This window comes from Lates calcarifer, linkage group LG24 (assembly GCF_001640805.2).
Source record: "Lates calcarifer isolate ASB-BC8 linkage group LG24, TLL_Latcal_v3, whole genome shotgun sequence".
NCBI lineage: Eukaryota > Metazoa > Chordata > Actinopteri > Centropomidae > Lates > Lates calcarifer.
Window position 1 is genome coordinate 15,049,206 of NC_066856.1, and position 16,218 is coordinate 15,065,423.

The window sequence follows — 16,218 nt, forward strand, 5'->3', positions numbered from 1 at the left end:
CCCTGAAGTCATTGGGCCAAGACTGTGTGTGTGTGTGTGTGTGTGTGTGTGTGTGTCAGCTAAATTCAAAGAAAAACGATTTCCCTTAAGTGACCCACTTTCCTGAGAATGCAAAAACAAGAGAGCTGATGAAGCAAAACCAAGAGTTCATTCATCTACTTACTATCTCTGACCTTTATGTTCCTCCTGGGGCTAAAGACTTTTCACTGCATGTTGGGCTTGTTTCCAGGACTTAGATTACTAATCCAAGTATTCATTGTAATAATATTTAGGGATACAAATGTAATGCCGCTTCTGGCAAGCAGCCTTTTCTGCAGGAACTCCCCTCTGAGAGTGTGTTTTGTCAAGACAAGCTTTAATCTGTGTGTCCTGGGGTATTACGGGAAGTGGGGGATGTAAAGTAAACAGCCAGACCAGCCAGCCTCCTGATGGTCACTGTGTAGTTTCACTTGTTGTTTCTACGGCTATAATAGGGCATGTTTTGAATCTGGCTATTGATCTCTCACAGAGAGGGGAGTTCACTCGCTGAGCCAAGCTGCTGCCTTCACACACTCAGAGGAAGATGGCTGCTGGGTTGCTGTTGCTGGTTTGCGCCGGAGCTGCGTTGTACTCTGCCGAGGCCCAGGAGCCTTATAATGAGCTCCCTGATAACTTTAAGATGGGAGTGGATCTGGCATTTGAGCAGCTCAACTCCCATACTGGGGTCCAACACCATTTTCGCTTCTTGAAAAGTGTGGAGAAGTCAGAAATCGAGGTAAAGTCTGTGTTCATGATAATATAATCAGTATATCAGTTCCTAACATTAAGAATTAAAGTGTTTATATCATGTTATATGTTTAACTTTGTGTTAAAACATCAGTATTAGGATTATTTGTTTCATAATGACAGTATTAAAAAAAACATTTGTAGCAGTTCACTGGACACTGTGGGATGAAATAGCAAAAGTCCTGTAAGTCTTTAAGAATCAGTGTAAGCATTTTGTTAAAACTAAACAGCCAAATATTTAATTGTAATCCTGAGAAGTGAGAAAAATGACTGAACTTCTGGTTCAGACTCATCTTGGTGTCAGTTTCCTTCGCTCTCTGGATCTGCGTGACGGTTTGGCACTCTCACTCTCCCTCGGGGGAATATTGGTTCATACTTGTTTTCACATCTGCTTCATATTAAGTGAACTTTGAATCATCAAATGTCAATGTGTTTTCAACAGGGGTTTAGCTGTGTAAAAAAAACAAAAAAACTGATAAGGTGTGTCTGTGAAAATATGTTCATATTAAAAGAAGAGACCACATTCCCACCACTCCTCTGATACTCTGGTGTTGATATGAAATTGTTTGCTTTATTCAGCTGCTTTATGCAGCTGAGAGGGAGCTGCACTGCACAGAAGCTGAGTCATGGGAGTTGTAGTTGGTGAATACTAACAAAATAGTTAGGGATTAATGCTCCTCTTTACCTTGTTCCTTCTTTACATATAGCCTGATATGAGTAAAGCATATTTACATAATTTTTTTCTTGGTGCAGTTTTAATCAGTTTGTTTTGAGATGAAATGAATTCATACTGACTTGAAAGAAAGTTTCCTTAAAACGAACCTCTTCTCTCTTGCAGAGTGGATTTGGTGTGAAATACCTTTACCACCACTTTTACCTGAAACCCACCAGGTGTCCCAAAGGGACAACAGAGTCCAACCCTCAGAGATGCCCCTTCAGGAATGACAGGGTGAGCGAATGTCAGAGAGAAGCCTTCATTTTACACATATTAAAACATCAGCAGCATCTTTATGCTCTTTATATGTTTTCAATACCTCCACAGCCACTGATGGACTGTGCAGTTTGCTACAAAACAGCAGCAGACCAGATAGAAGCCGACCCCAAGCCGTACGTCCACTGTATCCAGAGGCCGAGACTCACAGAGGTATTACTCTTGACTATATGTCCCATCTGTTTGCTGTGGTTTCTCCATAAAAGCCTGGACCTTTTCAGCTTTTAGCCTTTTCTTATATTGTTTCAAAGCCCAGATATGTAGGTCTTTATGTGGTTATAAAATATCTCAAACTATTCTGATGATACACCTTAATGTCTTTACTCTCTCCTTTCAGGAAATGAGGACAACCAGGATGGATCACTGCAAAAAAATGAGTTACAACAGTGGAGCTCCTACACTTTTGGCTGTGTCTACTGGCTAAAACAAGACAAAAAGTAGCATGCATAAAAAAAAACTTGCTTCGTAACATAGTATATTTGACAAAGCACTCAAGAATCTATAGCCTAGTTAAGCTGCTGCATGCTTATTTTACAGTGTAACAAATCTGACATGCTGAAATCTCCAAACTCAAAGTGTCTGTTTGCTGTATTTTGTTATATTTTCCCACAAAAATGTTTGCATCAAATGAGGGTTATTCAATCTCCCCTAAGGCTCCTTTCTGCTGTGATAAACCAGTGTCTTCTTTGCTTGTAAAGTCACCGTGTTCCAGCTGTAACACTGTAATAAAAAAATAAGAAAACACTGATTTCATTTACTGTAATTCAGCCTTATCTGCAACATCACAATTGCGTGCAGTACATTCATTGGCAAGAAAAGCAGTGATATTTATATGTGTTGTGTGTAGACTTGTTATAGAGACACACCTTCTTTTAAGGATCTCACACTATGTTTGAGTTCTCCACAGGATAAGTGGGCGTGGTGGCAGCCGATGCAATGAGCATCATGAAATCACAAAATCGCACACAGATGTTACTTTAGTTGGTTATGATTGTCGTCATTATTGTAATAATATTGTGACTCTAAGCTCCACTCCTACAACTGTAATCTATTTTTGATTTAAAGCATCATTTAGTGCAGAGTTTGAAATCTGATCTCGTTGTTACTTTCCTCTACAAAACCTGCTGCAGGCAGCGTGAGTTTCCTTACGCAACATGATGTGAGCATCTGAACAAGCAGCAGCACAAATACAGGCCACGCATGAACTGCTCAGTTTTCAGGAGGTTTGGTAAAATGAGTGACAGTTTTCATATTTGTCCTCTACATCCTGCCTAATGCAGCCTGTAATTGGTGTTTTCATGTTTTGAGGGAATATAAACCCAACCAGTCTGCCTGCTACAAACAATGTTCAGTTAACATAAGAAGGAGGGACGTGGTCCTCCCCTCTGTCCCTCCTCCTCTCTCCACTCCAACCTCAGCTATATAAGTACTGAGTGAATTGTTTCACTTCACTTCTTTACCTCTTCGTGCAGTCTGACTCCAGTGGAACATTCAAGCCTGTAAGTACTTTATTTTTATACAGCCTGTCAAATCAGTGATGTTGAACTGAGGTTTATAATCATGTTGACTATTATCAGCAGAAAAAGAACTAGTATTTTTAAGTTTTCACTGGTGGTGCACAAATAAAAATTACTTTCTCTTTGTTGCAGAATCATGAGCAGGAACTTTCTGTCCAAGAATGATGAGCTCCGCAGGGGAGACTACCTGATCTCTAACAACAGGGAGTTCAAGGCTATCTTCCAGGTGAGGACTCAGAATATTTGTGGATTTAAGACACTTATCAGGACATATGATACATGTGTACTGGTCTTGTAAAATTAAATACAAAAATAATTGAACAAGTGTTTGTAAATGCACGTTCTGACCACAATCAATTGTCTTTTCCTGTCTGCAGGATGACGGTAACTTTGTCATCTATGGCTGGCAGCCTCTGTGGGCTTCAAACACTTCAGGATCAGATGCTTCCCGCCTGTGCATGCAGGCTGACTGCAACCTGGTCATGTACAACAATAAGGATGAACCCAGGTGGCACACAAACTCCTCCAAACCCAGCTGCAACATGTGTCGTCTTCAGCTGACAGATGACGGCAAACTGGTGTTGAGCAGAGAGCATGAAGCAGTCTGGAGCTCGGCTGACTCCGAGGGCATGAAGTGATGGCTTAACATGACATCAGAAAGCTTTTGAATTCAAGTACGCGCTGCAAGTGAAAGTCATCTTTGAATGTTACAAGTTATGAGTAAACCTGCCTGTAATGCAATGTGGCCTCAAATAAAAGCTATTTTTCACACTCCATAAATGTGTTTTCCCTCTTTTTGCAGTGAACTGTCTCATGGATACTTTGTCATTCAAGTATTGGTTTGTGCTACATTATAAACAACAGTTAAAAAAGTATTTGAAAAGTGATTTAAAAAAAGACATTAAGACATTAAGTTTAAATACGTTACACCTCAATCTCACTTCCTGTGAAGATACACAATTTGACTTAACCCTTTACCGGGCAAGTGACTATATATGGTAACTTCGCAGACATCCAAATGGCGTCGCTACGTGGCCCAGTGAGAATCAATATTATATATATGCCTGAGCCACAGCTGCTAGTTCTAGTTATATTTATATATAATTTGTTATTTATGTTATTTATAGATATATGTGTGTTATTTATGTTCAATGGAACATGTTAAAAATAATGTTCTTTTAACTTTATATGTGTTTTTCTATTTTCTTTATATATACACCTTTTAGAATTTTTTAACCTAGACGGGCAAGGAACCACATATGGTAACTTCAATGATCTTGATTTTCTACATGAAAATTGAATATTTTCAAAAATGTCACAAAAGTAAAAAAGTCTTGTTGTGCCCTGCTATGACACTCTAGGGTTGAAATTTTGAATTTCCAAGTATTTCAATGAATGCCCGATAAAGGGTTAAGTCTGTAAATACTTTTTTCTCCAAATGTTAGTTTATTTCACAGTTGTGCACCCCGCAGGTACCCAGTATTTACAAAATGATCAGAAAACTATCACTTGTTTGTCTTTTCCTCTAAAACACCCATTTGTTATCCCTTCTTAGTGTGAATACTGTATCAGGACTCACTAACTAGTCCTGGTTCCCCTCTCTTTGTGGCTAACCTCTATTTTTTCTTTATGCAAATTTTGCTGTGTGAACTTGCCTAGGATTGGTGGGAGCCTTTATTGGCCCGCCTCCGCTGGACCGCCCCTGCTCCGGATTGGCCAGGCGTCTCCTCGTACGCACCATTCCAGACGGCCGGCGTAATGACGTCAGCACTATAAAACCCGGGTGAAGCCGTCAGTCATGGCGGTTGTGATTTGAAGTGAGCGGTCTATCTTGGTGACTTTAGACTGTGATCGGTCCCTAGCGGCCGCCAGTTTGCTCCACTGTACTGTTCGAGTCTGTCAATACCCGCTGTGTGTGGCTTAAAGAAACCACACTTGATGATCTCCGGTTAGATACGGAGCCACTTTTGTTTGGTTGAGATAGGATATGTGTGCTTCTATTGAATTTTTTTCTATTACTATTATTTATTATTTATATAATTATCTAGATATTTAAAATATTCAACTTTTTATGCAAAACAAACAAACAAACAACAACAACAAAAAAGACTTTCACATGAGCTTTGACTACTGTGGCATACTTTCAGCTAGAAACTTCATTTTAACTTTAAACAGCTCCCAAATGTTCGGCTATTTAACCTGTGAGCAGCAAAAGTTAAATAATAAATAAAAGTTAAAGAAATAAATGGAACGGGGAACATGAAAGCAATCTGGAGCTCGGCTGACTCCAAGGGCATGAAGTGATGGCACTCAAGTTTTTGTCTGTGCTACATTATAAAACAACCAGGGTCGTTAAGTCAACATTTGTTGTTGTTTTTTCAGAATCATTAGCAGAGAATGGGAGCTGTGCAGGGGAGATAACCTGATCTCCAACAACGGGGAGTGAAATGCTGTCTTTCAGGTGAGTAAATAAGATGTCTTGCATTCTAAAAGTTCATTGAAATCCACACCTTTTGTTTGGAAATGCACGTTCTGATAACAATCAAATGTCTCTGTGTCAGCCTGCAGGAGGATGTCAGTCAGTTAGAATGAAGATTAAATTATTGCAAATGCAACTATGGACCACAAGATGTCACACTAATCCTTTGTACCCTGTGCATCACCATGTGTCTTGGCCATCGCACGTATCAACTTATGTTTATCAGGTGCATACAAAAACATAGTAAATGCTTTCAACTGTGAATCTCAAGTTGGAGTTTTTGATTTTAAACACTAACATCAGTGTTTTTGTTCCACATCTTGCAGAACAAAATCTAAATTCTGTTGTGTTGGATCAAAAATCATCCCTTAACATGGCTGCCATCATGTAAACTTGAAATAGATTTACCCAGAAGTCAATGTTGACTTTGAATCTTCACTCTTATACATTTTTACTTGGTAATTAATCTCTAGTCATCTTGAGGGATGATGGTGAACAATGGGTGGTAACTCACTGGGTTTGAAACGTGCATTTGAATCTGTGAAATCATGTCTGGTGGTGAGTTAAAATGATTATGATCTGCAGGTACTTGCTCAGATGAAAACCTTCAGATAGTAAACATTGTGGTAGTTTTACTGGTTATTCAGCTGCATTAAGTGTATGACTCCCTGCTTGTGCTTGTTCCTTCTTACCATTTTCACTGCCATAGTCTCAGCATCTTTCTCTGTGAATGAAACACAGTAATTTGTCCTTTCCAGTGCACAGAGACAAAAATAGTTATAGTCTGATTAATAAAACAAAGAATTTCAAAATCTTAAAGCTCAGAGAAAACAAAACACAGTATCGTTTCTTAGAGGCAATATGTTTGGAGCAGATTTTCACATTTTGTGCCAAAGATGTGGTCGTAGAGGGAGCCTGGTTGTTTTGATATTAACTAGTCATTATGATGGAGGCACTGTCCCTCCCCTTGTTATTGCTGCCGTTTCTGAAACAACCATTTTGTGCCCTAGACGTCTAGACAGCGCCATTGTCTGCTCTGCTCTGCTCCTTGTGCCAAGAGTAAATCTCATTAACAGTGAGAGGGATTGGCAGAACACGGACTCACTCACAGGCGCTGTGTGAGCACTGTGCGCTAAAAATAGAGAAAGATTGTGATCACTGTATAGATCTGTGATTACAACTGAACTGAGCTGAATCAGTGCAAATCTGATGCAGCATAAAAGATAAGTTAATGTGCACTGGTCATAGAGAAGACCCATGGATTCCTGTGTATAGAACAGATTATTTCCTCATATTGAATGAGCCATTAGATGCCAAAACTATGAAGTAAACACACTTCATGCTGCAAATTATATTCCTAGTGGTTAGTAACACAGCTTTTCCTCCAGATGTGTTTTAAAAAAGAACCACTAGATGGCAAACTAGGTTTGTACTAAAAACACAGTTCTTATGAAGCAATGAAAACCTCTACTTGATATTTAGAAGTACAGAAGGAGTACCGTATTCTCTGTTGACTGGGGCTCAAACAGATACAAGCTGTAGAGCTACAGTGCTGTTGCAGGTTTTTGCTTTGAGGGCTGAGTAGTGATTTTTGTTTTAGAGATGCATCTGTAAATCAGTATTGTCAGATTTAATTTGTCCCACTGGGTAAAGGGTTTGTCAGTCTGTCAGCAGCAGTCTAACTGTCAGTGACTATAACTCTTAAGACTTCAGGAAATGGTTTAAAGTTGGCATGGCTTTGATTAGAAATGACTATAAATCTAGTCAGAACTTAAAACAGAGACACATGCACAATCAAGAGAGCAGGGCCACACTGGATTTAGTGTTCACTACATGAAATGGAGAGAACACCAGCAACTTTTTCAGGTATTCAGAGAGGAGGACGGACATTATGGGAGATTTTACCTTCTCTGTTTTTCACTTTTTATTGCCACATGTGGTTTTATTTTTCATTCTTTTTCTTTTAAAATGGTAGCAATAATGTGTAGAAATTATAGTTTGATTCATAATTTTCTGTCTGGCCAGGCAGTGTCCAAGTTCCTGGATTATTACTACCTAAGCCCTAACTTTTCAGTGTTTGAATTACTTTGTTTAATTTGATTAAACATAACTTTACTTGGGAATATGAGACAAGTGTGGATTTTATTTTTGATAATCTAGGGTTGATTTTTTTCATTAAAGCTCTGCACAGCAGTAACACTGAATATACTTTTACTCCCTTACTTTTCTCTGTTAACTTGTGCATCAACCAGGTGTTGGTTTTTATTCTCCGTGGCTCGCTGCCAAACTGTACAGTTATCACGGTGGCTGATGAATCTGGAAGTTGTAAGTGTAGCCTTCCTCTACTGCCTTCTGCTGATCTGTTGGGACAAAACCTGAGACATTCAGAGCTTGTTTCATTACAAATCATATAGAAGCTAGTGGAACTTCAGTGGACAAGACTTTGCCAACACAGTAATCACTGGTCACTTTCTGATGCTTCTACTTCTTTATTAAAGGATGTTTCCACCACTGAAACTCTCAATGATCCTCCAAACAGAACCACATTAGACCACAGGCCCTCCTTATTAATGTACAAAAGGCCCTTTTCTCTCTTTTTTATTAACATATAAAACAGCCAGGCTCGTTGGTCTGGCTTGGGTTTATGCTGTAAAAACTAATCTGTGCTTAACACGCCTGTCGAAATACAAAAAACAAAAAACAGAGCAAAAGATAGAATTTCAAATCAACAAGGGACCTGGATATGCCAAGACAAAAAACAAGGTCATAAGGTCGTAGATGGTTGATTTGTTAACAGTACTGAACAGGCCTATCAGGCACAGGCCAAGGGACCTGAGACCAGAGCCTCAGTATAAAGCACTGTTAACTTTTCTTGTTGGAAAGTCAATCACGGCTACAAAAAGACACAAAACTACCACAAATAGATGGAAAATGACCACAAAGAGGCCCCAAGTCACTGCCAAGACACCTAATGCAACCACAATGATGGAAAATCACCTGAGGGAGAAAGAAAATGACAACAAAGAGATGGAAAATCACTACAGCGAGATGCAGAACAACCACAGAGATGAAAACTGACCTCAATAATTACCACAAGAAGACACATAGCAACCACAAAGAAGTATAAAATGATCACAGGGGCACACAAAACAGCACACAGAGATGCAAAATGACCACAGGGAGACAGCAAATGACAGTTTGTAGTCTTTTTGCGTCTCTTTAAGTTTGGGTGTTTTGCTCTTATGTAGGAGTGGTGGAGGGGCCTCTGACATCTCTACCGGAGATTTGGGATCTGTGAGTTATTTGAAGGTACAAACAGCAACTATAAATTAATATTATTTTATATTAGAGTATGGATACTTGGCGTTCACTTGCTAAACTGAGTAAACCACTCAACTATTATTGCTGTACAGGAACCTGGGTTTTAAATCTGAGTCTTACCGCATTTTACTCTTAAATGCGACTCCCCTAATTAACACTCTGCCCCCAGTCTCATCTCCTCCATTCAAAAGTTCCTAAACCTGCCTCTAGCCGTGAATTTGACTCGCCTCAGACTGAGATGGCAGTCTTCCTCGCAAGCTTTGTGCTCCAGCTCCCAGGCAAGAGTCGGTTTCAACGCCTACATACGGCACTGAAATATATCGTGCGCGCGTAGCGGAGGCTTTACGGTATTTTTGCTCCATCTCTCTGCGCACCGTGCCTGGCAGGAGCCCACGGCTTCAGATCCAGCAGCGACGCCGACAACGACGCGTGTGGAAGATGGTCGAAAAAACCTCAACTCTCCTCCGCGTAAAACAGGCGAGCAAATGAGCAGCGCCGGACTCACTGGGGATCGTTTTACTCCGCCGAGCGAGCTGCTACCCCCTCGTCGCTTCAGTGTGAATGGGAAGATAAGCAGAAAAGCATTTCGCAATCTATTTTGCATGCAGCCTACAGGGCGCTTGAAGTCTGGGATATAAATTTCCACCCTGTCCAGTTCCTCCAGCGACCTTGCAGCGCGTACACCTCTAGTTTTTCATGTGAAGAGGTGGTGGGGTGTTCTCGCTGTCTGAGGGGGCCGTTTTGAGAAATATTCTTTTTTTTCTCTGCAAGATGTTTTGAGTGCCAAGGGGGCTGAGAGCGGCTGGTGTTGTCGGAGGTGGGGGGGGCTCCTTCTTCTTCTTCACTGCGCAGACAAGCGGCGGAGCGTCTCTGCGCTACCGCTCGTCTCGTCTCTTCCACAACAACAACACACACGGACAGGACAGGAGGAGGGGGAGGAGGGGGAGGGAGGTGGAGAGGGTCTTGACAGGGAATTTTTTTGGGGGGGTGAGTGAGGTTTGGAAATCTGGAAATATACGTCGCTAAAATGACGATGTCCGTCCCGGAGAGGAAATCAGGATCGGAGGGGAAGGAGGAGGAGAGCGAGGATGAGAGTGAGATCTTGGAGGAGAGCCCGTGCGGCCGCTGGCAGAAACGGAAAGAGCAGGTTGGTCGGCGTGTCTGCATGCGCGTGTGTTTGTGTGTGTGTGTGCATCAATCTGCTGCTCTCTGATCAGCGAATAAATCGATCACAGGACCCCCCCCCCCCCCCCCCGTTATGCAATGCTCGAGCCAGGCCGACGTATTAATGTCTAATTGTGTTTTGCACCATCCCACAGTAAACCTCACTCAGTGTCACGGACATTCCCGCTGATCTGCTTAGCCCACATCAAGTCTAATTCAGTAGGTGACAGGAATAGTTTGGTTATTTCATGTTAAGGCACAGAGAAACAGTCCAGTTTTCGCCCTAGCACTGCTGTGTCTGGATGAACCTGAACCTGGGACCTGTAGTTTATACACCCTGACTCTAAACTCAGGGTAGATCACACCAACATACTGTGGGCGTGTAAAACACTTAAATGTTTGAGAGAGAGTCTGATTTATTTGGCAATGTAAAATAGAAATGTCAAGTGGAGTCAGATTTATTTCGGGAACAGCTGAAATGATTGGTCAATTAATTGATTAGTCAGTCAGCAGAAATTGAATTGACATCTGTTTTGGTTGGTAATCCATTAATTGTGTGTTACCAGACGTCCAAACAAAAAAATGTTGAGTTTACTATCAAACAAGACGAAGAAATATATCAATTCAGAAGCTGAAACTAGAGATTGTTTGTTGTTTTTTGACTTCAATGATTAATTGATTATCAAAATAGTTAGCTGTACTTTCCCGTTCAGCTTTAGTTTTATGCAGCACAGACGTGTGTGTCAGAGGTCTTAATAATCTGAACAACATGCGACTCGCTCTCCTGTTTCTGCAGATTTCTTGTTGCATAACTTTAAAGGCGTTCAGAGCAGATTCAAACAACTTGAGCAGAAAAACATGTTACTGTAGGGCACTGTGTGTTTCTATTCTGAATCTAATTAGCTGGTTCCACTCTTAAATATGAGCTCAGCTTTATATGATTCTAAGTCAAATGTTTTTGGGCTTTGAGCTGTTGGTTGGACAAAACAGTTATTTGAAGAGGCTGCTTTGGGGCATATAGAGATTGTGATGGACATTTTTCACTTTACATACTGATCAATTAATCTATTAATCCAAAAAATCTATGAAAAGACAGTGGAAAGTGTTAGTTGCAGCCCTAGTACACATTCCTGTCTATCTCAGACTTAGGATGGAGTTACTGAATGAGCTGCAGCATGACTCTAACAACTTCATCTTTCCATCTGAGGAAAATAACCCAGTGGCCTTGTTGGAAGCTTCCTCTCCCATAAATAATCCTGTGTTTGTTTCATGTCAACATCAAAGACAGAAAATGCAGCACAGTATCTGTCACACTCCCAGCTGGTGTGTTCACAGCCATCAGCGGCCTCGGCACGACTGAAACCTGTCCACACACCTCATTTGATTCAAGTTGTTTGCAGAAGCACCTCCAAAGAGTTTGGTTATTATCAGACAGAAGAACCACACGTCTAAATGTCTCAGTATTGTGAAGCAGCGGGTGTGGCCTCCTCTAACGGCTCCAGATAAGGCAGAGAATTTAAGTTGAAGGTTATCTCCACTGCACACACAGTGGCGTCGCCATGCTGCGACCACCTGACCTTGATGCACTTTCTGTACCACTGAGTATTTGTTGCACACACACAGACGGTCACTCCCCCACCCTGGTGTTTTTCCACCCATTGATTACCCATCTGTGTGTTTTCTCGGCTGCCACTGCCACTGTCACGTTTTCATTAACCCTGGCCCCCCAACTGAGAGCGTCAGTCAGTCAGAGCTGGTTGCTATAGTACAAATCCATACCAGAATAATAGCACGTCTTGTAAAATAAAACGGTGTGCTAAAAACACAAAATAAATCAATATCTGTTCACAGCCATGACTTTGAAAACTCATTTGGTTTATTTTAATTACAGTTTGCTTGGTATTAATGCTCCAAATAACAAAGGTTTTTTTTTTTAAATTATTAATCAATCTGCAGATTTTCTGTCAGTCAGGGTAATTGTTTGTCTATAGACAATGATAACCGTCATGAGACTTTACACCCCAAGGTGACATATTGTTTTATAGTTACATTATCTGTTGACTAACATATAGATTATTTGACTAATCATTCCAGCACTATTGCATTATATGGCTCTTTCTAAGGTCCACTAAAGCTGCAACTAAGGTCTGTTGATTGTTGACTGTCTTCTTGTTTAACTGAACAAAAAGTACAGAAAATAACAGAGAAAAATGTCCGTCACCGTTTCCTGAAGTCCAAGGTGAAGTCATCAAATTGCTTCCACAACCCACAAATACAAAGTTTACTAAACACATAAAACAAAGAAAGAAAGCAAAGATGCTAAAAAAAATTAGGAAATGTTTGGCATTTTTACTTGAAAAATAAGTTAAACGTAGTTATTTCACCAGTTATCAAAAATTGTTGATTATTTTTCTGTTGTTCCAACTAATCAGTCAATCAATCAATCATTTCATCTCTAAAGCAGCAAATTCTCACATTTGAGAACCTGGAAACAGCAAATTTGTGGAGTTTTTGCTTGATGAAATCACTGTCAACATTCTTGTAGATGAATTTTATGTTGATTGACAAATAATTTGATTGGTTAATCACAGCAGTATGGTCTTATCATCCTGGAATGATGCCATTTGAAAGTTTCTGAATAGAAATATTGAATTATCTCACAGCCTGCAGTCAGCTTTTGTATCTGTCACTGTTGCTGGAACTGCGCTCATCAGTTAAAAACCAAATTAGAGAGGGGTAATTTGCCAGCGTAATGCCTCATGCTCACTTTGACATAACTCAAATATATCCATGAAAAGGTGTTTTTTTTTTTTTTAACGATGAAGCATTTTCCAAGCTTCACTGTTAATACATGCTTGATCATAAACAAAATGAACCCATGTGGTAATACCTTTGAAAGTGAGCCAGTAACTGCTGCCAGCCATTTATAAAGCTGCTCCAGCAGGTTAGAACTGTAGCGGTGTTAACCTCTGAACTCGCCCTGTGTGTGTTGATGGATCTGTGCACTCATACTGAATCTTGTAAAGTAACCAGTCAAAGAGCGTGGCTACTGTAAATGCAGGCTCGTCTACTATGATGCACAAGTGTGGATGTCTCCTGCTTTTCTGCTCTCTCTCTCCTCGTCCAGCAGGCGTGGGTGTGTCTGAGCGGCAGGCTTGAAATGCACATGAATACTCAGTAAATAAGTCAGTGGGTGAAAGTTCAGAATACACGCTGCCATATCTGTTATTCAGCTCAGCCATTAAAATAAACACAGGCCAGTGTCACATGGTTAGCACATGGTATTGTTGCCTTGCATGGCTGTTTTCTCAGCAGATGCACAGGCAGGATGGGTTTTAGATTTTTAAACTGGATGAATGTTTTGCCTTTTAAAGTCAGTTTATCCCCCTTGACTCAACACGCCAGGCATTGATTTTTCTTAGGGACTGAGCACTGCTGTTGTGATTGGAAAGCAAAACTGTGTGAGCTGTAGCATAACAACTGTTGGTGAAAGTCTTGATGCTTGTGAGAAAATGTTCCTTGCTGTAATGCCACAAGAAGACACAAGAAATGAATCAAACAGAAGTTGGTGGGTCAACACATTTCCTTCCCAGGAACAAATGAATTAAAATGGGTGGACATTTGTTGCACAATAACCTTGCTGCTCTTTTTATTAATGCGACTTCACGAGGAAATCTGCACGTCAGCAGCAACATGATTCCAGTCATGATTCACTTCCTAAAATGGGGACAGTCATTTTAACACAGGACATTTTGCAAAGGTAAGGTAGTGACTCACAGAATATTGCTGTTGAGGCTTGAATATGTCAAAACTGCCCTTTTCTTTTCAGTCTGTGTTAGATTTTTGTAATCTTTCTGAAAAGAAATATTGCACAAAACGTCTAGGGACGGACAGTGGATGCTCAAAAGAAGAAGTTTCCAGACATTGAGGGAAGGTGTGTTGCAAAGAGCCGATGTGAGGTGAAAGGGACAGCTGCAGCAGTAGTGGCTGTGACACACGGCTCATGGAGGCAATTAAGGTACTTTAAAAACTATGATTTCTGCAATTTACATAAAAACTTACCTCGTTCTCCGTGTTATACCTCAGTCAAATCTGAACACACTGACTGAATAATCACATTTTTAAGTTTTCTTCAATATCAGAGTAATCCAGTGATAACTGTCTGCACACTCATGATTTAATTGTAAAAAGGAAGTGCTGTTAGCTAATTCGGCATATTTTTCGTGCTGCCAGTTTGCCAAAGTGTACACAAATATAGGCTAAAACACAGGTGCTCACAGTATTAGACTTCTCTAAAGAGTGATTGTCTGACAGTAATAACAGAGCAGTGGGAGTCTGGTCCACCAGAGACACGGTCCACCCTGACCTGTCACACTGAGCCTGTTTTATTACAGTCCAGCTTGGACAGAAGATTATCACTGCCCCCCTTGTGATCTTGCAGCAGGGTAAACCTCCTGAAGTGAATCCACACCCAGACTCGCTCTGTGGTGCACCAGAGCTGCTATTCCAGTAATTGCTCCATCTTCTATTTCCAGGATCTGTCTCCATCTGCTCACAGAGAGATGAAAATGAGGCAGCCTGGCTCGGGCAAGACTGCATTCATTCGCTGTGGCGTTAATTCACAGATGAATACGTGAGGTTGAATGTGACGGGCAGATGCTGTTTCTGCATTTGTGTGTTAACCAAAAATCCCATGCATGTGTCAGTGCTCGCATGCAATTGTCAGGCTTGAGAAACTGAAGGCGATGACACAGATTTACCAAGTGGAGGTGAGCAATATGGGAAAAAATGATATTGCAAAAGCTTTTTTGACATGCCGCAGTAGGAAAAACACAGGTGTAAGTAAGTAAAAGTCAAGTTTAAACAAATTCAAACTGACGTAATTTGTTTGCACTAATTCAAACACAATTCATTTACCGCATATCCTATTCATACCCTGATATCATACAGGTGATGGCCTTTTAACTAGCCTCAGGAGTCCTGAGAGTCCTGTATAATGCTGTGAGTTGAGTATCAGAGGCCAGTGACATATGGTGGGATAATTTTATGACAGTCAAATGAAAGCCAACTAAATGTCATCACCCTACAGTTGCCACGATGTGTGTAGCGCTGTAAACCTCCAGAAGCTTTAGGATGTTTTCCATGTCTGCGGCTGTAAAGATAAGCCATTAAACTACACAAATGAACCCGGAGCGAAGAGCATTGTCCCTCATAAGCCTGTGTTGAGCTGTGGCTTGCAGTAAACGCTGCCTGTCCTGAGGGGATCCTCCTAATGACTTACACTCCATGATAATCCAGCAGCGTAGGCATGCTTGCTGGTTTGACAGCTGGCCTATGAGGAATGACATCCACTCAGATTTCTCTGGAGGGGAAACAAGGAATGGGAACAGTCAGCTTTGATGGTCGCTCTGCCAACAGCCCGTCACTTAGGGCTTATGGGTTTACTAAGAAACCCACTCACACCCTTTAATTCCTAGAATGCAAAAGTAATGACTTGTATAGATGACTTCGTTGACTCGCAGCTGTTTTTAGCCACGTTAGCAGTTTGAATGTGGGGAACTTCAGTCTGTCTGTCAGGTGGTTGGTCCACCACTTTGGTTCAGACTGAAATGTCTTAGCAACTGTTTGATGGGTTGACATTGTACAGACATTGATCGTCACCAGAGGTGATTCCTAATGACTTTGGAGACCCCCTGTCTTTCCATCTCAACAGTTAGTGGACAGATTTTCATGAAATTGAATACAGATAACAGTGATTCCCAGAGGGTGAATCCTATTGAATTTGATTATCAAAACGTGAATTGTCCATGCTGCAGAACTGGACACAAATGCACAGTTGTAGCAGTATAGGCGTGTCTCTGAGAGGGAGGTATTATATAATCTCTGCGACTGTTGAATAAAGGTAATTCCAGTTGAACCTGTCTCTTTGTGGGAATAACAGAGACCCGCAGCACCACCTCTGGACACAACAGATTTATGAA

At 41.0% G+C, this 16,218-nt stretch overlaps 2 protein-coding genes across 18 annotated transcripts in view; both read left to right on the plus strand.

Moving 5' to 3' along the window:
* Positions 1–16,218, plus strand: part of nrbp2a (nuclear receptor binding protein 2a) — a 108,640-nt gene that overhangs the window by 25,006 nt on the left and 67,416 nt on the right. For 9 of the 17 annotated variants that reach the window (XM_051066831.1, XM_051066842.1, XM_051066841.1 and 6 more), the window contains exon 1: positions 9,453–10,220. The exons of 3 other annotated variants lie outside the window; for them this stretch is intronic. In XM_051066831.1, the coding sequence (XP_050922788.1) occupies positions 10,101–10,220 (120 nt within the window). In that variant the 5' untranslated portion in view covers positions 9,453–10,100. Of the gene's footprint in view, positions 1–9,450; positions 10,221–16,218 lie in introns of those variants that run through there. 5 more of the 17 variants (XM_051066844.1, XM_051066845.1, XM_051066832.1 and 2 more) reach the window with 2 other exon arrangements.
* LOC108894750 (uncharacterized) lies at positions 3,128–4,053 on the plus strand. Its single transcript, XM_018693347.2, has 3 exons — positions 3,128–3,255; positions 3,406–3,499; positions 3,651–4,053. The coding sequence occupies exons 2-3, from the start codon at positions 3,410–3,412 to the stop codon at positions 3,909–3,911; spliced, it is 351 nt and encodes a 116-aa protein (XP_018548863.1). The 5' UTR covers positions 3,128–3,255; positions 3,406–3,409; the 3' UTR covers positions 3,912–4,053.